The sequence below is a fragment of the Coregonus clupeaformis genome, chromosome 2 (assembly GCF_020615455.1).
Source record: "Coregonus clupeaformis isolate EN_2021a chromosome 2, ASM2061545v1, whole genome shotgun sequence".
Classification (NCBI taxonomy): Eukaryota; Metazoa; Chordata; class Actinopteri; order Salmoniformes; family Salmonidae; genus Coregonus; species Coregonus clupeaformis.
Genome location: NC_059193.1, coordinates 11,171,018 through 11,187,016, shown reverse-complemented (window position 1 = coordinate 11,187,016; position 15,999 = coordinate 11,171,018). Strand labels below are relative to the sequence as shown.

Here is a 15,999-nt window from a genome sequence, read left to right as displayed (position 1 = left end):
TGAATAAAGCAAGTGTGATTGGTCAACCCAGTCCAGCGGAATGAGACGTGTCTATGGGCGGTCCCAATTTACATCAATAGCAGATAGGGCTTGGATATCAAGGCGGGTTATTTTCCCGATGGACCAATCAGAGAGTAGAACTGCATATTGAATTTTACAGTACAGCAGTCGTTGGGTGTGTTTTGGCTGCGAGCAGTCGCTTGCTTTTACCAAAGTTTTTACTGCAGAACAGTCATTTGGAAGCTCATGAGGTAAAGTAACTTTTTTAACTTGATAAAAGCAACGCACATTTCAGTGGAAAATGAAACTGTCAGAAGTCAAAAGGCTAAAAGTGGCCGAGCTACGAGCCATGCTCAAAGAGAGAGGACTGGACACCAAAGGACTCAAGGCCGAACTTGTTGGGCGTTTGATGTCCGCTTTCGAAGCTAAATTGCAAGCTCCAGAATCAAGCGATCTTGGACAAGACAAGGGAGTCCCTGGTCTTGGAGAAGAGCCGAAGCCACAAGATGACGAGTCACCCAGAGCATCCACAATGTTAGCGATGGAGAGAGAATTCCCTCTACCGGGAGAGGAGGCGAAAGTCACTGGACACGATGGAGACGTTGCAGGCGCGGCAAGTTCAGAGATGATGGTGGGACCTGGAGCTGATTGTTCTCCCACCGGTGCAGACACAGAGGCACCTGCAATTTCAGCAGCCGAACTTGATAACATGTCAACAAGTCAATTGGAAGACGTGTGTGTAATCAGCACTTTTGCCATGAGCCTGTGTGCAGAAACCACGGCAGACAAAGAAGGGTCGATGGATCAGACCTCGTTAAATCAACAAGTTGAACAACAGCAACATGTCACCCAAGAAGAGAGCGCTCAAGAACAACAGAGTGAGGTTGAACGTGCACTTGGAGTCTCCAAACGGACTGCCACACAGGAAGCAATGGAGGAGGAGAAAACGACATCAAACCAACAACAACTGAACACAGCAAGCATGAGCACCAGTCCAATTCAAAATACATTTAATACATCACAGATATCACTGATAGACATCGGGTATCAAGACACAAGTATGTTGGTTGTTGGGCAGTCTAAAGAAGAGCATGCCGGATCAGCTGTGGAGGAGGAGGACAGTCTCTCCATGGTAGCACAGAGAGGGAGCAGCACTGAACCCAGCCTCAGTCTGGGATCTGTCTCTGTGACCAGTGACCAGACCAGCCAGGACACAGGTAGATATGATATGACACACACTGAATAATGTAATGCTTATTTTTATTGTATCCATCAGGGTTGGGGTCAATTCCATTTTATTTACAGTCAATTCAAAAAGTGAACCAAACTCCAATTAAAAAAAACAAAAAAATCCTAATTGAAGAGAATTGGAATTTGAATTTTAGTGTTCTTCCTGACTGGAATTTAAATGGAATTGACCCCAACCCTGGTATCCATATGTTACAGGTTTATAACCAATGTTGTACATTGGCCTACACTTTTAGAGTGATCAATCAATCAATCAATCATAACCCCCTCCTCTCCCTCTCTCGTTGCAGTGTTTCACATGGAGAAAGCCAAGGAAAATAGGCCTGGAGGTGGAGGGGAGAAGCGGTGGGTGAAGAGGCCTGCTCAGGGTGAGGTGACCAGAGGCCGGGCCTACTACGAATTCAAGGAGGAGATCCAGTACAACAGGTATACTTACAGTACCAAGTTCTGCAGGGTTTTCTGAATGAGCCTGGGGAAATGATCCCAGTACCCATCAGATGAGTGTCTTTAAACATGACCAAACTCACTCTCTACACAGGGCCAAATCCCCATTGCCTCAGCCTGAGAGTAATGGTGTTGATACCGAAGAAGGACGGGTCAGACTAGACTCCTGTGAGTTTAATTATGAAGGATCTTCTCTCTCTCTCTCTCTCTCTCTCTCTCTCTCTCTCTCAATGCCATGGTTGACCAGTGTGATGTCAGTGCAAACGCTGGATAATGGTCAGTTGGGCTCCCTCCCCAATCTCCACAGATGGCGGTGACCTGCACTTTGAGGTGGGCCGGGACGGCTGCAGCGGCCAGCCAAGGTTCTGGGAGCGCTGCCCTCTCCTGTGGTCTGGATGCAGGCTGACACACGGAACTCACCAGGGGAGGGTGGGCTTCGAGGCTAGGTTTGAGAAAAAGCTGGTGTCCCCATCACTGGACCCTGAGGACCCTGAGCACCATGGTCTGAGACTGGGCTGGTCAGTGGAGCATTGGAACTCCAGCCTGATGCTGGGTAAGGACTGAATGTTTTTCCAACAAACAATTTGACAATTACGTGGATATGTTCTGGTTATAAATGTCCCTTGGTTTAACAGAGGTACTTCTTTGAGTCTTATGAATAAAATACTGTGTTTCAGTATGATTTGTGCATATTTTTTTCTTTCTGTCTCTCATTCAGGTGATGTGGACTTGTCTTACGGTTACGACGCTAGGGGCAGAAAAGTGACGGCTGGGAAAGAGGAGGAGTTTGGAGAGCCCTTTTCAGAGGGCGATGTCATTGGCTGTTATGCTGTGAGTGGCACTAGTTTTTTTAACCCCTCCCTCCCTTTCTTCACTCTCTTGAATACAGTACATGTTGAAATTCCATTTTAATGATAACAGTTAGAATCTAAAAAATACAAACCTTGGAATTACTATTGTAGTCATCTGTGCCTCGCTTTGTGTTTATGGGTTTGTTCGTGTCTCCCTGCATCTTTCCATCCATAGTCTTTCTCTAAGGAGGAAGGAGTTGAGCTCTCCTTCCATAAGAACGGTCGCCTTATGGGAGTGGCGTTCCACCTGAGTCCTGCTGTTCTCTGGGGTTCTGTGCTGTACCCCCACGTCCTCTGCAAAAACACCTCTATCACCCTCAACTTGGACCCCACCTCTCCCCCCTGGTACCCCAGCCCTGCAGGGTACACCCCCATCCCCTCCCTGCCTGCTGGACAAAGGCTCAGTGCCCCAACCCCACCAACCTCCAAACTGCAGTGTGAGGTGAGGGAGCAGAACAGAGCAGAGCAATGGCTGCCAGCACTAACATGAACTCTATCCTCTGGCCTGTGTGCACTTTATTTACGCTCTACCCCTCTCCCTCCTCTCTCTACCCCTCTCCCTCCTCTCTCTACCCCTCTCCCTCCTCTCTCTACCCCTCTCCCTCCTCTCTCTAACCCCTCTCCCTCCTCTCTCTACCCCTCTCCCTCCTCTCTCTACCCCTCTCCCTCCTCTCTCTACCCCTCTCCCTCCTCTCTCTACCCCTCTCCCTACCCATCTCTACCCCTCTCCCTCCTCTCTCTACCCCTCTCCTTCCTCACTCTACCCCTCTCCCTCCTCTCTCTACCCCTCTCCCTCCTCTCTCTACCCCTCTCCCTCTTCTCTCTACCCCTCTCCCTCCTCTCTCTACCCCTCTCCCTCCTCTCTCTACCCCTCTCCCTCCTCTCTCTACCCCTCTCCCTCCTCTCTCTACCCCTCTCCCTCCTCTCTCTACCCCTCTCCCTCCTCTCTCTACCCCTCTCCCTCCTCTCTCTACCCCTCTCCCTCCTCTCTCTACCCCTCTCCCTCCTCTCTCTACCCCTCTCCCTCCTCTCTCTCCCTCTCTCCCTCCTCTCTCTCCCTCTTCTCTCTACCCCTCTCCCTCCTCTCTCTTCCTCAGGTATTGATGATGGTTGGTCTGCCAGGGGCAGGTAAGACCCACTGGGCCAGGGCTCACATGAAGCAACACCCAGAGAAGAGATACACCTTGCTGGGCACCGCAGGCCTCCTACCCTGCATGAAGGTCAGACCACCAGACACACAACTACCCACTATTACAACACCATTATAACACCATTATTGCACCATTAAAACACCACTATAACACTAACACTATTCATAGTTTTATTCACGTATTGATTATATAACTTCCAAAAGTGTGTGTCTGTGTGTCTGTGTGTTGTTGGCTGTACCTATGTGTTCCTCTCCACAGGGGCAGGGTCGTAGAGAGAGCAGGCTGCAGCAGGCCTCTCAGTGTCTCAGTGAGCTGATCAAGGTGGCGGCTCAGACTCCACGCAACTACATCCTGGACCAGGTAGGTAGATATTTGATAGGACAACCAGGGGAGGCAGGGTCTGCTGATAGGGCGCTAAATATTGATAGGCTAGCTCCCTGAAAGAGGGATGGTGTATTAACTGATAGGCCAGGAATAAAATCTATCATAATTAAAATGTGATAGTTTAGACAATCTTTCTCTCCACTCCTCTCTTTGTTGCCTCTCCACCTCTCCCCCTCCTAAACAACCCCGAGCAAAAAATAGGAATTGGAGGTCTCTGTAAAGACAATTGGACAATAAAGTATTCTTCTTTGTCCCCAGCCCAACGTCCACCCCTCAGCTCAGCGCCAGAGGCTGCTGTGGTTCGGGGGTTTCAGGCGGAGGGCGGTGGTGGTGTTCCCATCTAAAGAGGAGTGGAAGAGGCGTCTGCAGGAGCAACAGGAGGAGGAGGGGGACCAGATCCCTGAAACTGATCTCCACAAGGTCAAAGGTCAGGGAAATACGATACAGAAGATGAGCAATGACCTTTTTAAGGATACTTTCGTAAGCATTTACACAATTCAACGTCTATAGAGTAGCAGCATATCAATCTTTGAGTTGTTCTGAGTTGCATAGTTTTCACACAGATTAAGTTTAATGGAGTAACATACTGTGCAAGCCTATACAGTGAAAGGAGAACCTAACTGAAGGTATGGTTGCTTTTGATGCTGTCTTGATGTCCTCTCCTCCCCCCCAGTGAGCTGCACTCTGCCAGAGCAGGGGGACCTGCTGGAGAAGGTGCTGTTTGTGGAGCTAGCCAGAGAGGAGTCACAGGCTCTCTTGGAGGGGTACAAAAAGGAGGCGAAAAGCCTGCTCCCCCCTGTCTCCTCCGCCCCCAAACAACGGAAGAAACCCCGCATCCGATACAATAACCCCTCTAGCCTCGGACTTCAATCTTATCACCTTAACAAGACGAGATTTGGAAGGATGGCCACGCGAGACTATAACCCCCCTAACCCCCTCCCCAAGGGCCAGACGGACGGGGGGTACAATCCAGTGGCTGCTGGTGACTTGAGAGGTCAGGGAGAATGATTGATGAAAACATGTATATATATTTGGGGGGAAACTTGAGTGCCGCTATTACTGTGTAATTATTCCTTAATATGTTTGGTCTGGTAATATGTCATGCCTTGGGGTACCTATGGTTACAGCAATAACATTACTGATTTTGGTTTGTTTGTCTGTAGGTTGGGACCGCACATGGTTCAACCAGGGCCAGCCATACCCGTATGGTCAGCAGCAGTACTGGGCACCACAGCAGCTCAGATATGTGAGTCCTCGTCTATCCAATAAACCTCTGATAGATATACTTCACCTTTACATAGTTTCCTTCTGTTCCGCTTTATTAATTCATACATTTTTGTGATTTTTTCATTGATTTAAAATTATTAGTTTATTGGATAGGACAGAAATAGACTAGAATGATATAGTAGAGAGTTGCTGATATAGCAGTGGGCCAGATTGGAAACCATGCAGCAGTGGTATATAATCTAGAGACAGTGGTATATAATCTAGAAGCAGGTGTATATGATCTAGAGGCACGGGTATAATCTAGAGACAGTGGTATATAACCTAGAAGCAGGTGTATATGATCTAGAGGCACAGGTATAATCTAGAGACAGTGGTATATAACCTAGAAGCAGGTGTATATGATCTAGAGGCACAGGTATATAATCTAGAGACAGTGGTATATAACCTAGAAGCAGGTGTATATGATCTAGTGGCACGGGTATATAATCTAGAGACAGTGGTATATAACCTAGAAGCAGGTGTATATGATCTAGAGGCACGGGTATATAATCTAGAGACAGTGGTATATAACCTAGAAGCAGGTGTATATGATCTAGAGGCACGGGTATATAATCTAGAGACAGTGGTATATAACCTAGAAGCAGGTGTATATGATCTAGAGGCACAGGTATATAATCTAGAAGCAGGTGTATATGATCTAGAGGCACGGGTATATAATCTAGAGACAGTGGTATATAACCTAGAAGCAGGTGTATATGATCTAGAGGCACGGGTATATAATCTAGAGACAGTGGTATATAACCTAGAAGCAGGTGTATATGATCTAGAGGCACGGGTATATAATCTAGAGACAGTGGTATATAACCTAGAAGCAGGTGTATATGATCTAGAGGCACGGGTATATAATCTAGAGACAGTGGTATATAACCTAGAAGCAGGTGTATATGATCTAGAGGCACAGGTATATAATCTAGAAGCAGGTGTATATGATCTAGAGGCACGGGTATATAATCTAGAGACAGTGGTATATAACCTAGAAGCAGGTGTATATGATCTAGAGGCACGGGTATATAATCTAGAGACAGTGGTATATAACCTAGAAGCAGGTGTATATGATCTAGAGGCACAGGTATATAATCTAGAAGCAGGTGTATATGATCTAGAGGCACGGGTATATAATCTAGAGACAGTGGTATATAACCTAGAAGCAGGTGTATATGATCTAGAGGCACGGGTATATAATCTAGAGACAGTGGTATATAATCTAGAAGCAGGTGTATATGATCTAGAGGCACGGGTATATAATCTAGAGAGTGGTATATAACCTAGAAGCAGGTGTATATGATCTAGAGGCACGGGTATATAATCTAGAGACAGTGGTATATAATCTAGAAGCAGGTGTATATGATCTAGAGGCACGGGTATATAATCTAGAGACAGTGGTATATAACCTAGAAGCAGGTGTATATGATCTAGAGGCACGGGTATATAATCTAGAGACAGTGGTATATAACCTAGAAGCAGGTGTATATGATCTAGAGGCACAGGTATATAATCTAGAAGCAGGTGTATATGATTTAGAGGCACGGGTATATAATCTAGAGACAGTGGTATATAACCTAGAAGCAGGTGTATATGATCTAGAGGCACGGGTATATAATCTAGAGACAGTGATATATAACCTAGAAGCAGGTGTATATGATCTAGAGGCACGGGTATATAATCTAGAGACAGTGGTATATAACCTAGAAGCAGGTGTATATGATCTAGAGGCACGGGTATATAATCTAGAGACAGTGGTATATAACCTAGAAGCAGGTGTATATGATCTAGAGGCACGGGTATATAATCTAGAGACAGTGGTATATAATCTAGAAGCAGGTGTATATGATCTAGAGGCACGGGTATATAATCTAGAGAGTGGTATATAACCTAGAAGCAGGTGTATATGATCTAGAGGCACGGGTATATAATCTAGAGACAGTGGTATATAATCTAGAAGCAGGTGTATATGATCTAGAGACAGTGGTATATAACCTAGAAGCAGGTGTATATGATCTAGAGGCACGGGTATATAATCTAGAGACAGTGGTATATAACCTAGAAGCAGGTGTATATGATCTAGAGCAGCCAAACCCAACTGGCCGGACACAGAGAGGGGTCAATCCAGACCGGATAACATCGCATTTTGTTACATAAAAGTCAATACATTATTTTTAGACAGCTTTACTAAATCAACCGGGCGCGGCGGCCTCTTTAAACTCAACAACCGCTCTTTCTCGCTCTCTCTCTCGAAGCAACGCCCACCTCTACTAGTGCCCCGTCTAATACAATGCCGGGGTTATATGCAAATACAAGAGACTGCGTCTTACCCAATCACATGAATCCAAATATCCTCAGCGGAACCTTGGGACAAGCAGGCAGAAAGAAACTGAAAGATTTGATCGTGGTTCAACTGTAAATATCACAGATAGGAGCTTAGTTACCAGGATATTTGTTAATATGGCTTGTTAAAAAAAAAGACAAGTTGACTCTGAAAACCGTATATTCAAAGACGAGTGGACGGAACAGTATTTATTCATTCTCCCTGCAACTAGCACAAAACCAATGTGCCTGATATGCAGTGAGTCCGTAGCTCTCGTGAAAAGTGCCAATGTTAAGCACCATTATGACACCAGGCATAGTAAATTGGATCAGACGTATCCCCTAAACACGGAGGTAAGAACAAACAAGATTAACCAACTCAAATCCCAAAAATGAGAGCTCCACCAAAGTCCTAGAGGCAGGGGTATATCATCTAGAGGCAGGGGTATATCATCTAGAGGCAGGGGTATATCATCTAGAGGCAGGGGTATATCATCTAGAGGCAGGGGTATATCATCTAGAGGCAGGGGTATGTCATCTAGAGGCAGGGGTATATCATCTAGAGGCAGGGGTATATCATCTAGAGGCAGGGGTATATCATCTAGAGGCAGGGGTATATCATCTAGAGGCAGGGGGATATCATCTAGAGGCAGGGGGATATCATCTAGAGGCAGGGGTATATCATCTAGAGGCAGGGGTATATCATCTAGAGGCAGGGGTATATCATATAGAGGCAGGGGGATATCATCTAGAGGCAGGGGTATATAATGGGGGTATGAAAAATAATGTATGCACTCACTAACTGTAAGTCGCTCTGGATAAGAGCATCTGCTAAATGACTAAAATGTAAATGTAAATGTATAATCTAGAGGCAGGGGTGTATAATATAGAGGATAATCTAGAGGCAGGGTTGTATAATCTAGAGGATAATCTAGAGGCAGGGGTGTATAATCTAGAGGCAGGGGTGTATAATCTAGAGGCAGGGGTGTATAATCTAGAGGCAGGGGTGTATAATCTAGAGGCAGGGGAGTATAATCTAGAGGCAGGGGAGTATAATCTAGAGGCAGGGGTGTATAATCTAGAGGATAATCTAGAGGCAGGGGAGTATAATCTAGAGGCAGGGGTGTATAATCTAGAGGCAGGGGAGTATAATCTAGAGGCAGGGGTGTATAATCTAGAGGATAATCTAGAGGCAGGGGAGTATAATCTAGAGGCAGGGGTTTATAATCTAGAGGCAGGGGTGTATAATCTAGAGGCAGAGGAGTATAATCTAGAGGCAGGGGTATATGATGCCACACATTTCTGTGATATTTATCTGGCAGGATGAAACGTTCAATGGAGCAAACTACCAGTACCGCAGCAACGACTTTAGCCATGAAGCATACAGGGAGTACAACAGACAGCTAAACTACAACAAACAGCTAGAATGCTACAGACAGGAAGAATGCTACAGACAGGAAGAATGCTACAGACAGGAAGCATGCTACAGACAGGAAGCATGCTACAGACAGGAAGAATGCCACAGACAGGAAGAATGCTACAGACAGGAAGCATGCTACAGACAGGAAGCATGCTACAGACAGGTAGTGGTACACACACACACAAACAGGCATGCACATTGGGTACCTGTCAGGGTTTCCATTAGCGGTAATAGCCGGCTTTTGGCCGAAAACAATATGAAAAGCCGATAAATAAAAATGGCACCGGCAAATTGTCCAGGAGTAGAAAACAAATCCCATTGCGGAAATGCATTTTAGCCTATTCATTGATTAAAATATCTGTCAATGTAGCATGAGAGCTGCTGCTACAGCTCATCACACAGCTTGTTTGTTGCTACTGGAGTGAAACGTGCTTTTATAAGCCCAATCATTGTGCGACAATTCTAAATGCAATTGCGTGTTAAAAACAGTTTTGATGGCCAAGATTAGAAATAGCTACTATTTTTATTTCTCAACTGGTAATTGAAGTGTGCTTCCCATTCAAGTGCATAGGTAACTAGGCAGGCTTCACACCACTTTGCAATGAGCTGGAGGCAGTATGTGCATTTTGAAAACATATACTTAATTGTTTGAAACCTGAACGTTTTACTACATTATGAGGCATGTCTTACCTTGCTTCAAAGTAGCTTAGCCAAAATCCAATCAAACTTGCAGGCAATTATTTTTATGAAGACTTCCATATGCCATTGAAACCAGTAGCCTATTTAGCTCATGTTTAGTTGTTTTTCAAATGTATTTCATTGTCCAGTAGCCAAAGGCCCAATCCTAGTCATATTAGCAACCCATGCTAGCTGTTCCATCTTTATCTCCACTCTTCCTACATTTCTAACAGATGCATTCATCTCGGTCTCATGAAACCGCTTGCATGTGCAGTGCTTTCCTGCTAAATTGCAGTATGGAACGAACATTCACGCGTAGCCTACTGCCTTGAAATAATAGTTGATCAACGTTTTAAGCTAAATGCTCTGATCCGTTGCACGAGCCTCATTGTTTTTTAACGTTGTTTTGGATGTATCCTAGGCTTACTGGTTGTATGAATTTAGGATCTATCGTCCCACAACTGTCCCATAGTCTGTTTGGAATAGGCTATTTCTTTCTCGCACAGAACGACAAGCTGACCAATAGAATAGGTTAACTTTTCTACTATGGGGGCTAGTATATTGACCTAGGCTAGTGATTTTGCTAGTGTCTTCTTGGCTGAGGAAAAGTAAATGTGGACAGTTATTCTAACATCTTAAAATTCCACATCGGAATTCGGTAAGGAGCACATTGCATCCTCGAGTTGCATGTTCTGTTAAGATGAGTTACCATAATCTAAATGTGATTTGTCATTCTGAGTACCGTGGGTGGACGCCCTAATCAGGTTACGCACCCAATGCATATGGGTCCGGTAAATTAAAATGCTGCCGGTCAAATGTCCTGCACCACATTTTCCTAACTGAGACCCTGGTACCGGTGTGTGTGCAAAACAGGTAAATGCTATAGACAGTGTAGATGGTAGAATAGAGAGAGAGCATACCTGTGTACAGAGCTCTGAGAGGAAGTGCAGTCCAATCTTGCAGCACCATAGACAGTCTCACATGTTAAAAGTCTCCCAGTCAAGGTCTCTGTTGAACAGTATGAATGATGTATTATATTCTCTCTCTCCCCCTCTCTGTTCAGTGGAATCAGAGTTACCAAGACCAGGACTACTACGGCAACAAGAATCAGGGTTACCAAGACCAGGGCTATTACGGCAACAAGAATCAGGGTTACCAAGACCAGGGCTACTATGGTAACAGGAACTACGCTTACGATAGTTACCATTACCAGGGTTACTGTTAAACGTTTAAAGAGAAGAGCAAAATCATCAGGTGGTTTTATAGAGATTTATTATACATGTTATTTAGATTTCTTACATTATCACAGCATTTTTATGCAAAGTTGGGAAATATTGTGCCTCCACCAGGTGCCTAAGTGTCAAACATCAAGCAATGTTCATATGGAGTTCTCTTTTTCTGTAATACTGCTGGAACTTTATATCAGGGAATGTTTACTTCGACATTTTCATAGCCGGGGGCTTAAACTTTCTACAGCAGTATTGTCTCTTAAAGCAACAACAGCAACATTAAATCGCTGCTTTTTCGTTGAAGAAAATGTATATTGTATTCATTTCATCATCTGGAAATTTTATCCAGTGCCGTAGCTGGAGTCTGTGATAGATTGCTTTTGTCTTCTCGGTCAGGCAGCACTAGTTGATAGAGCAGCACTGCACCCTTGGCTGAAGGACACAACTCCGACCACAGGGGGGCGCTCTGGTCTAGACGTAGCACCTCCTTCAATTCACAAGACATGTTCAGAGATTCATTACACAAGGTGTTATTAATGTGTAATAAACTGTTTACAAACTATTTGTATGACATTGTTCAATATCTATGTTTCAATGATGAAAGATCACTTTCCATATGCTTTGTTCTGCTGTGTTCTTAGACATTACATTTTCTTTATGCACAGATTACAGTTTCACAGATAACGGTAACTGTTGTGGCGCTCCTTACCGTTTGGCTCAAGAACACGATATCTGTAGACTCCTGGGCCTCGACGCCCCCCTGCCAGTAAAGCTCTCGAACTTCTGTGGAAGTCAGCGAACAACTGGGGACAGACACGACACAATATAGGAATTGTATAATACTGCATGTCTTATCATTTTGTGGACAGTTACCAAACATGGGCCTGATAATGAAGGGCTCTTTTCTATGATGTAATTTCCTGTGTGAGTACCTGATGTAGAACTCTGCGCTGGGTCTGCCTGCACTGGTGTTATTCAGAGCGATGCCCATCAGTACCGGCTCACCCAGACAACAAAGAGGAACATTTACCTGCAGACAGACAGTGAGGTCGTAATGAGATGAATGAAGACAAACTTAATGAAAGAGAGAGAAAGAAAGAAAATGATAGATGGAGAGAGGGATGAAGAGAGAGAGAAAGAATGCTCCAAAGGAGGCAGGCAGGCAGACAGACTGTCCTTGACCACTCAGTCTCATGGCCAGCAGCTATGTTTCGTCTCACCTCGTCTCTAATCTCAGTGCACACAGAAGAGAACAGCTCTCTGACCACAGCCTCTTCCATCCGCTGCAGCATCTCCACCCTGATCTTGTCCATCTCATCGAGGCCTTCAAACACAGCCTGGGGGAAAGGGGGAGGAGGCGGCTAAGGTAATTAGATATCATAAGTAAGTTACCATAAGTATGGCAAACAATGGAAATAGAATACAGTTCAACACTTGTTTGGAATGAGTAACCTCACAAGTATGGAGGATACAATACCACATTTCATACAGTATTGGTTTAACTTTCACCCTGTCTCACCTTTGGTTCGGGGTGCCCCCCAGGGATGTCCAGCAGCCCCCCTGCCTCAGCCACTTGCTGGCTCCTCCTGATCAGCACCACCTGTCTGTCAGCCGTACACAGGACCCCACCCACCCCCAGCGGCTGGGCCAATAGAGCCAGGGGATCCCCAAACTCCGCCTCCGCACGCTGGCATAGCTCCCCTGCTCTCTGAGACCAGTTGGTGCCCAGGAAGTCCCTATAGCAGGTCAGGCCCAACCTCAGGGTCAGGATGGGAGTGGGCCCCTCACCCTTCCCACCCACATCTCTCTGTAGGCAGGGTTGAGCTTCTGCTGCACTGCTCCCCACAGCAGGATCTTGGTTTCCGCACCCTGGGGTAGAGGTTTGTGAGTCTCTGAGGTTCCCCTCTCTCTGCTTATAGCTATTCAAATCAATGTCATTATGCTGTCGTTCGCCGATTACTTCGTCTATTTGATCTCTTTGGTGTCTGAGCACCTCTGCTCTTCTAGAGTCAGTGTTCCCCTTTGTCTCATGTAAGCCCTCTTTCTCCTTCTGAATGCTACATTGCCTTCCATCTCTGTCTCCTTCTCCATTCATGCAGGGAGGCTGGGGTGTAGGTGGGCAGGAGGGCTGGGGGGAGGCCAGACTGAAAGAGTGCAGCCTGAATTTGGCCCCATTGAAAAGCCATGGCTCCCTGGTCACCCTCTCTGTCCACACCTCCTCTATGTGACGCTCCAGTGCTGGCTCTGTCTGACGGTTAAACCTTGATGGATAGAAAGAGAGAGAGAGATGGAGGGAGAGGACAATAGATCCATTGTGTTTGATAACTGGTTTTATAGTTAGTTGGTTGTTAGAAGTAGTCTATCGATTGAAAGTAATGAATTATGAATTTACCTGGCAGAAAGCTCCACCTGCACCTGTGGTTCCAGGAGACCTCCCCAGGCGGTGCAGTGCAACAGCACAGAGACCTCAGGATCCATTCTGATTAGGCCTAATCAAATTGTAATCATATAAATCAGCTCTCATGTTTCCGTAGAATAAATTAAGATCATTTTCAAATTGAGGAAGGACAGGATAGTTTTACCTAGCCCAATATTGGACTAAAGGAGTCTAACGTTTCTCCTTATAGTCCAAGGACCTTACATGTTCTGTTTAAAGGGCGAAGTGGCTCTCGAAGTTAAAACAGACAAATACTCCATCTAAACGTGAATTCTCAATTATGGTTCTAGCAACATAAGTCATTGATAAATTAGCTTGTCAGTACACGGTCAAACGAACTGATTGAACTAGCTAGCTACTAGCCCAAGATGTACTCTTTTTTAAAGGATCCTAACGTTACTCCTTAAGGTCCTTGGACCTTACAGGTTATTTTCAGAGGTAGACTGGCTCTGGCAGCCAAAACTCCATCTAAACGTGAATCGATTCTCAATTGCGATACGGTTCTAGAAACATAAAGCCCTCTACTTTCATATCACATCAAAATAATTTCACAAATGCAAAATACACACTTACTTCACACTGTTTTAACTGATTTTAACAGTTGCAGGCGACAGTATTTTTCAATGACAACACATTTGTGGCGTCCATCTTCCGTTTACACACAGGTGTTCGAAGAGGCAGATAGCTAATTAGCACAGGTAGTCCATTCTGTCTTCTGTAAACAAGCGCTCTAACATGGGAATATGTGTGGGAACCCTAACCCTATAAAGGTGTGTATCAATTTAACCTTTAGTTTTTAGAAAATTATTTCTCGCCGATATGAAAGATAAGGTCCTTATGCTTCCAAAACCGTACCGCAAGAGATGTGTGTTAATGTTCAGGCCAAGCGTTGTGGCTCTTAACAAAACTCCCCCGTACAGAAGATGCCTTCATCCAATGACTTATGTGTAATGTAATGGAACTAAGAGTCATGATCAAGGGCTAAGTTTTACCATGTGACTTAGCCCAGAAGTGTAGAGCTATGTGTTTACAGAAGTGATGCTGGAAAAGTACTTGAATGAATTTTCAAGTCAAATATCGGGAGAAAACTGTAGCTATGAAGCTGCTGTAAAGTGAATAGCTAGCAAACTTGATCGTGACTCAGTTCCATTCCATTACACAAGAGTCATTGGATGAAGGCATCTTCTGTAGGGTGGAAGTTTTGTTAAAAGCCCCGACTCACAGTTTGAACATCAACACGCATCGCTTGCCGTACGGTTTTGGAAGCATAAGGACCTTATCTTTCTTATCGGCGAGAAATAATTTTCACACCTTTATACGGTTAGTGTTACCACATTGCCATATCTTCATGTTTACTGAAGACCAACCTGATCTCAGAGCATCTCGTACTACTCTGTACGTAAATCCGATACACTCCATTCAGTATGATATGTTACATTTCGTAGGTATGTATTAATGAGTGGATGTCTAACACCCATTTCGTATTATACTTTACGAATTTTCTAAATGTATATGTTACGAATTTGAAAAACGTATGATAAGATACGAATTCTAGCTAGGTGGCCAACGTTAGCTAGGCTAGAGGTTTGGGTAGGTGTTATGTTAAAAGGTTAGGTAAAAGGGTTAAGGTTAGGGGGAGAGTTAGTTAAAAAGGTTAGAGTTCGGGGAAGGGTTAGCTAATATGCTATGTAGTTGCAAAAAAGTAGTAAGTAGTTGAAAAGTTGCTAATTAGTTAAAATGCTAAAGGTGTCCCTGATTAGATTCGAACTCGCAACATTTGGGTTGCTAAACGTTCGCGTTATACACCCACCCCAACCATAACCATATGTCTTATGTAACCATACCAAACCGAACATATCACACTAATTTGACTGTCCCGGATATACATTTACTATGTTACGTCTGAGACCAGGCTGGGAAGCTATTTAGCATGCTCCAAACACCTGTGTGTAACAGCAGAAGGCCGCCAGAACCGTGTTGTCACTGAAAAATACTGTCAGCTGCAATTGTGATAAAGCCGTTAACAGTGTACAGTAAGTGTATATTTTGTATTTGTTAAATTTGTGACTGAAAGTAGAGGGCTTAATGTTTCTAAAACCGTATTGTAATTGAGAATTGATTCACGTTTAGATGGAGTTTTGGCTGCCAAAATAACCTATAAGGTCATTGGACCTTAAGGAGTAACGTTAGGCTCCTTAAGAGTACATCTTGGGCTAGTAGCTAGCTTCTCGCTAAAATTCTTTGACCGTTTGAACCCAGCACCTTGTTCTGACAACCTAATTTATCAATTACTTTATCAATGACACAAACATGGCTATAGTTTGAAAGATTGATCCTTACCTATAGCTTCCCTCCACTGCTATAACATAAACAAGTCAAGCCTTAACAACGAACATATAGATTACTTTTATAAATGGAGTGGACGCTGACTGAACCAAAGCCTCGAGCGTTTGGTAAAGTCATAAACATATTTTTTAAAAAGTGCGCTGAGAGACACAAATGCAAAGATACTAGTAACTAACCCTGTCTGACAAATGTGTGGTCTTAAAAGTCCAGGAAGTGATTT

At 44.5% G+C, this 15,999-nt stretch overlaps 2 protein-coding genes across 4 annotated transcripts; one reads left to right on the top strand and one right to left on the bottom strand.

Moving 5' to 3' along the window:
* The first annotated feature begins 173 nt into the window (after positions 1 to 173).
* Positions 174 to 10,996, top strand: si:ch211-107m4.1 (heterogeneous nuclear ribonucleoprotein U-like protein 2). The gene is made up of 12 exons (XM_041839493.2): positions 174 to 1,217; positions 1,539 to 1,674; positions 1,787 to 1,860; positions 2,000 to 2,245; positions 2,411 to 2,523; positions 2,719 to 2,985; positions 3,641 to 3,763; positions 3,953 to 4,054; positions 4,337 to 4,505; positions 4,752 to 5,072; positions 5,242 to 5,324; positions 10,831 to 10,996. The coding sequence occupies exons 1-12, from the start codon at positions 302 to 304 to the stop codon at positions 10,990 to 10,992; spliced, it is 2,712 nt and encodes a 903-aa protein (XP_041695427.2). The 5' UTR covers positions 174 to 301; the 3' UTR covers positions 10,993 to 10,996.
* A 26-nt stretch (positions 10,997 to 11,022) lies between these two features.
* Positions 11,023 to 15,999, bottom strand: nudt22 (nudix (nucleoside diphosphate linked moiety X)-type motif 22). Of its 3 annotated transcripts, none has more exons than XM_041839526.2 (7): positions 15,956 to 15,999; positions 13,389 to 13,485; positions 12,516 to 13,257; positions 12,217 to 12,333; positions 11,929 to 12,026; positions 11,706 to 11,799; positions 11,023 to 11,483 (listed from the first exon to the last, which is right to left on the bottom strand). In XM_041839526.2, exons 2-7 carry the CDS (start codon positions 13,472 to 13,474, stop codon positions 11,325 to 11,327), a joined length of 1,296 nt encoding a protein of 431 aa, XP_041695460.2. In that variant the 5' UTR covers positions 13,475 to 13,485; positions 15,956 to 15,999; the 3' UTR covers positions 11,023 to 11,324. The 3 variants fall into 3 exon arrangements, with proteins under 3 accessions (XP_041695460.2, XP_041695441.2, XP_041695450.2); XM_041839507.2 differs by having other exon boundaries at positions 15,774 to 15,982; XM_041839516.2 differs by lacking the exon at positions 15,956 to 15,999 and adding an exon at positions 14,007 to 14,260.

Excerpts from the sequence above, each read along its gene's own strand:
- si:ch211-107m4.1 (XM_041839493.2), top strand. The coding sequence starts at position 302 with ATGAAACTGTCAGAAGTCAAAAGGCTAAAAGTGGCCGAGCTACGAGCC. Across the intron at positions 3,764-3,952 it reads GCCTCCTACCCTGCATGAAG|GGGCAGGGTCGTAGAGAGAG; the intron begins GTCAGACCACCA and ends TCCTCTCCACAG. Across the intron at positions 4,506-4,751 it reads TGATCTCCACAAGGTCAAAG|TGAGCTGCACTCTGCCAGAG; the intron begins GTCAGGGAAATA and ends CCTCCCCCCCAG.
- nudt22 (XM_041839526.2), bottom strand. The coding sequence starts at position 13,474 with ATGGATCCTGAGGTCTCTGTGCTGTTGCACTGCACCGCCTGGGGAGGT. Across the intron at positions 13,258-13,388 it reads CAGGTGGAGCTTTCTGCCAG|GTTTAACCGTCAGACAGAGC; the intron begins GTAAATTCATAA and ends CTATCCATCAAG. Across the intron at positions 12,027-12,216 it reads GCACTGAGATTAGAGACGAG|GTAAATGTTCCTCTTTGTTG; the intron begins GTGAGACGAAAC and ends GTCTGTCTGCAG.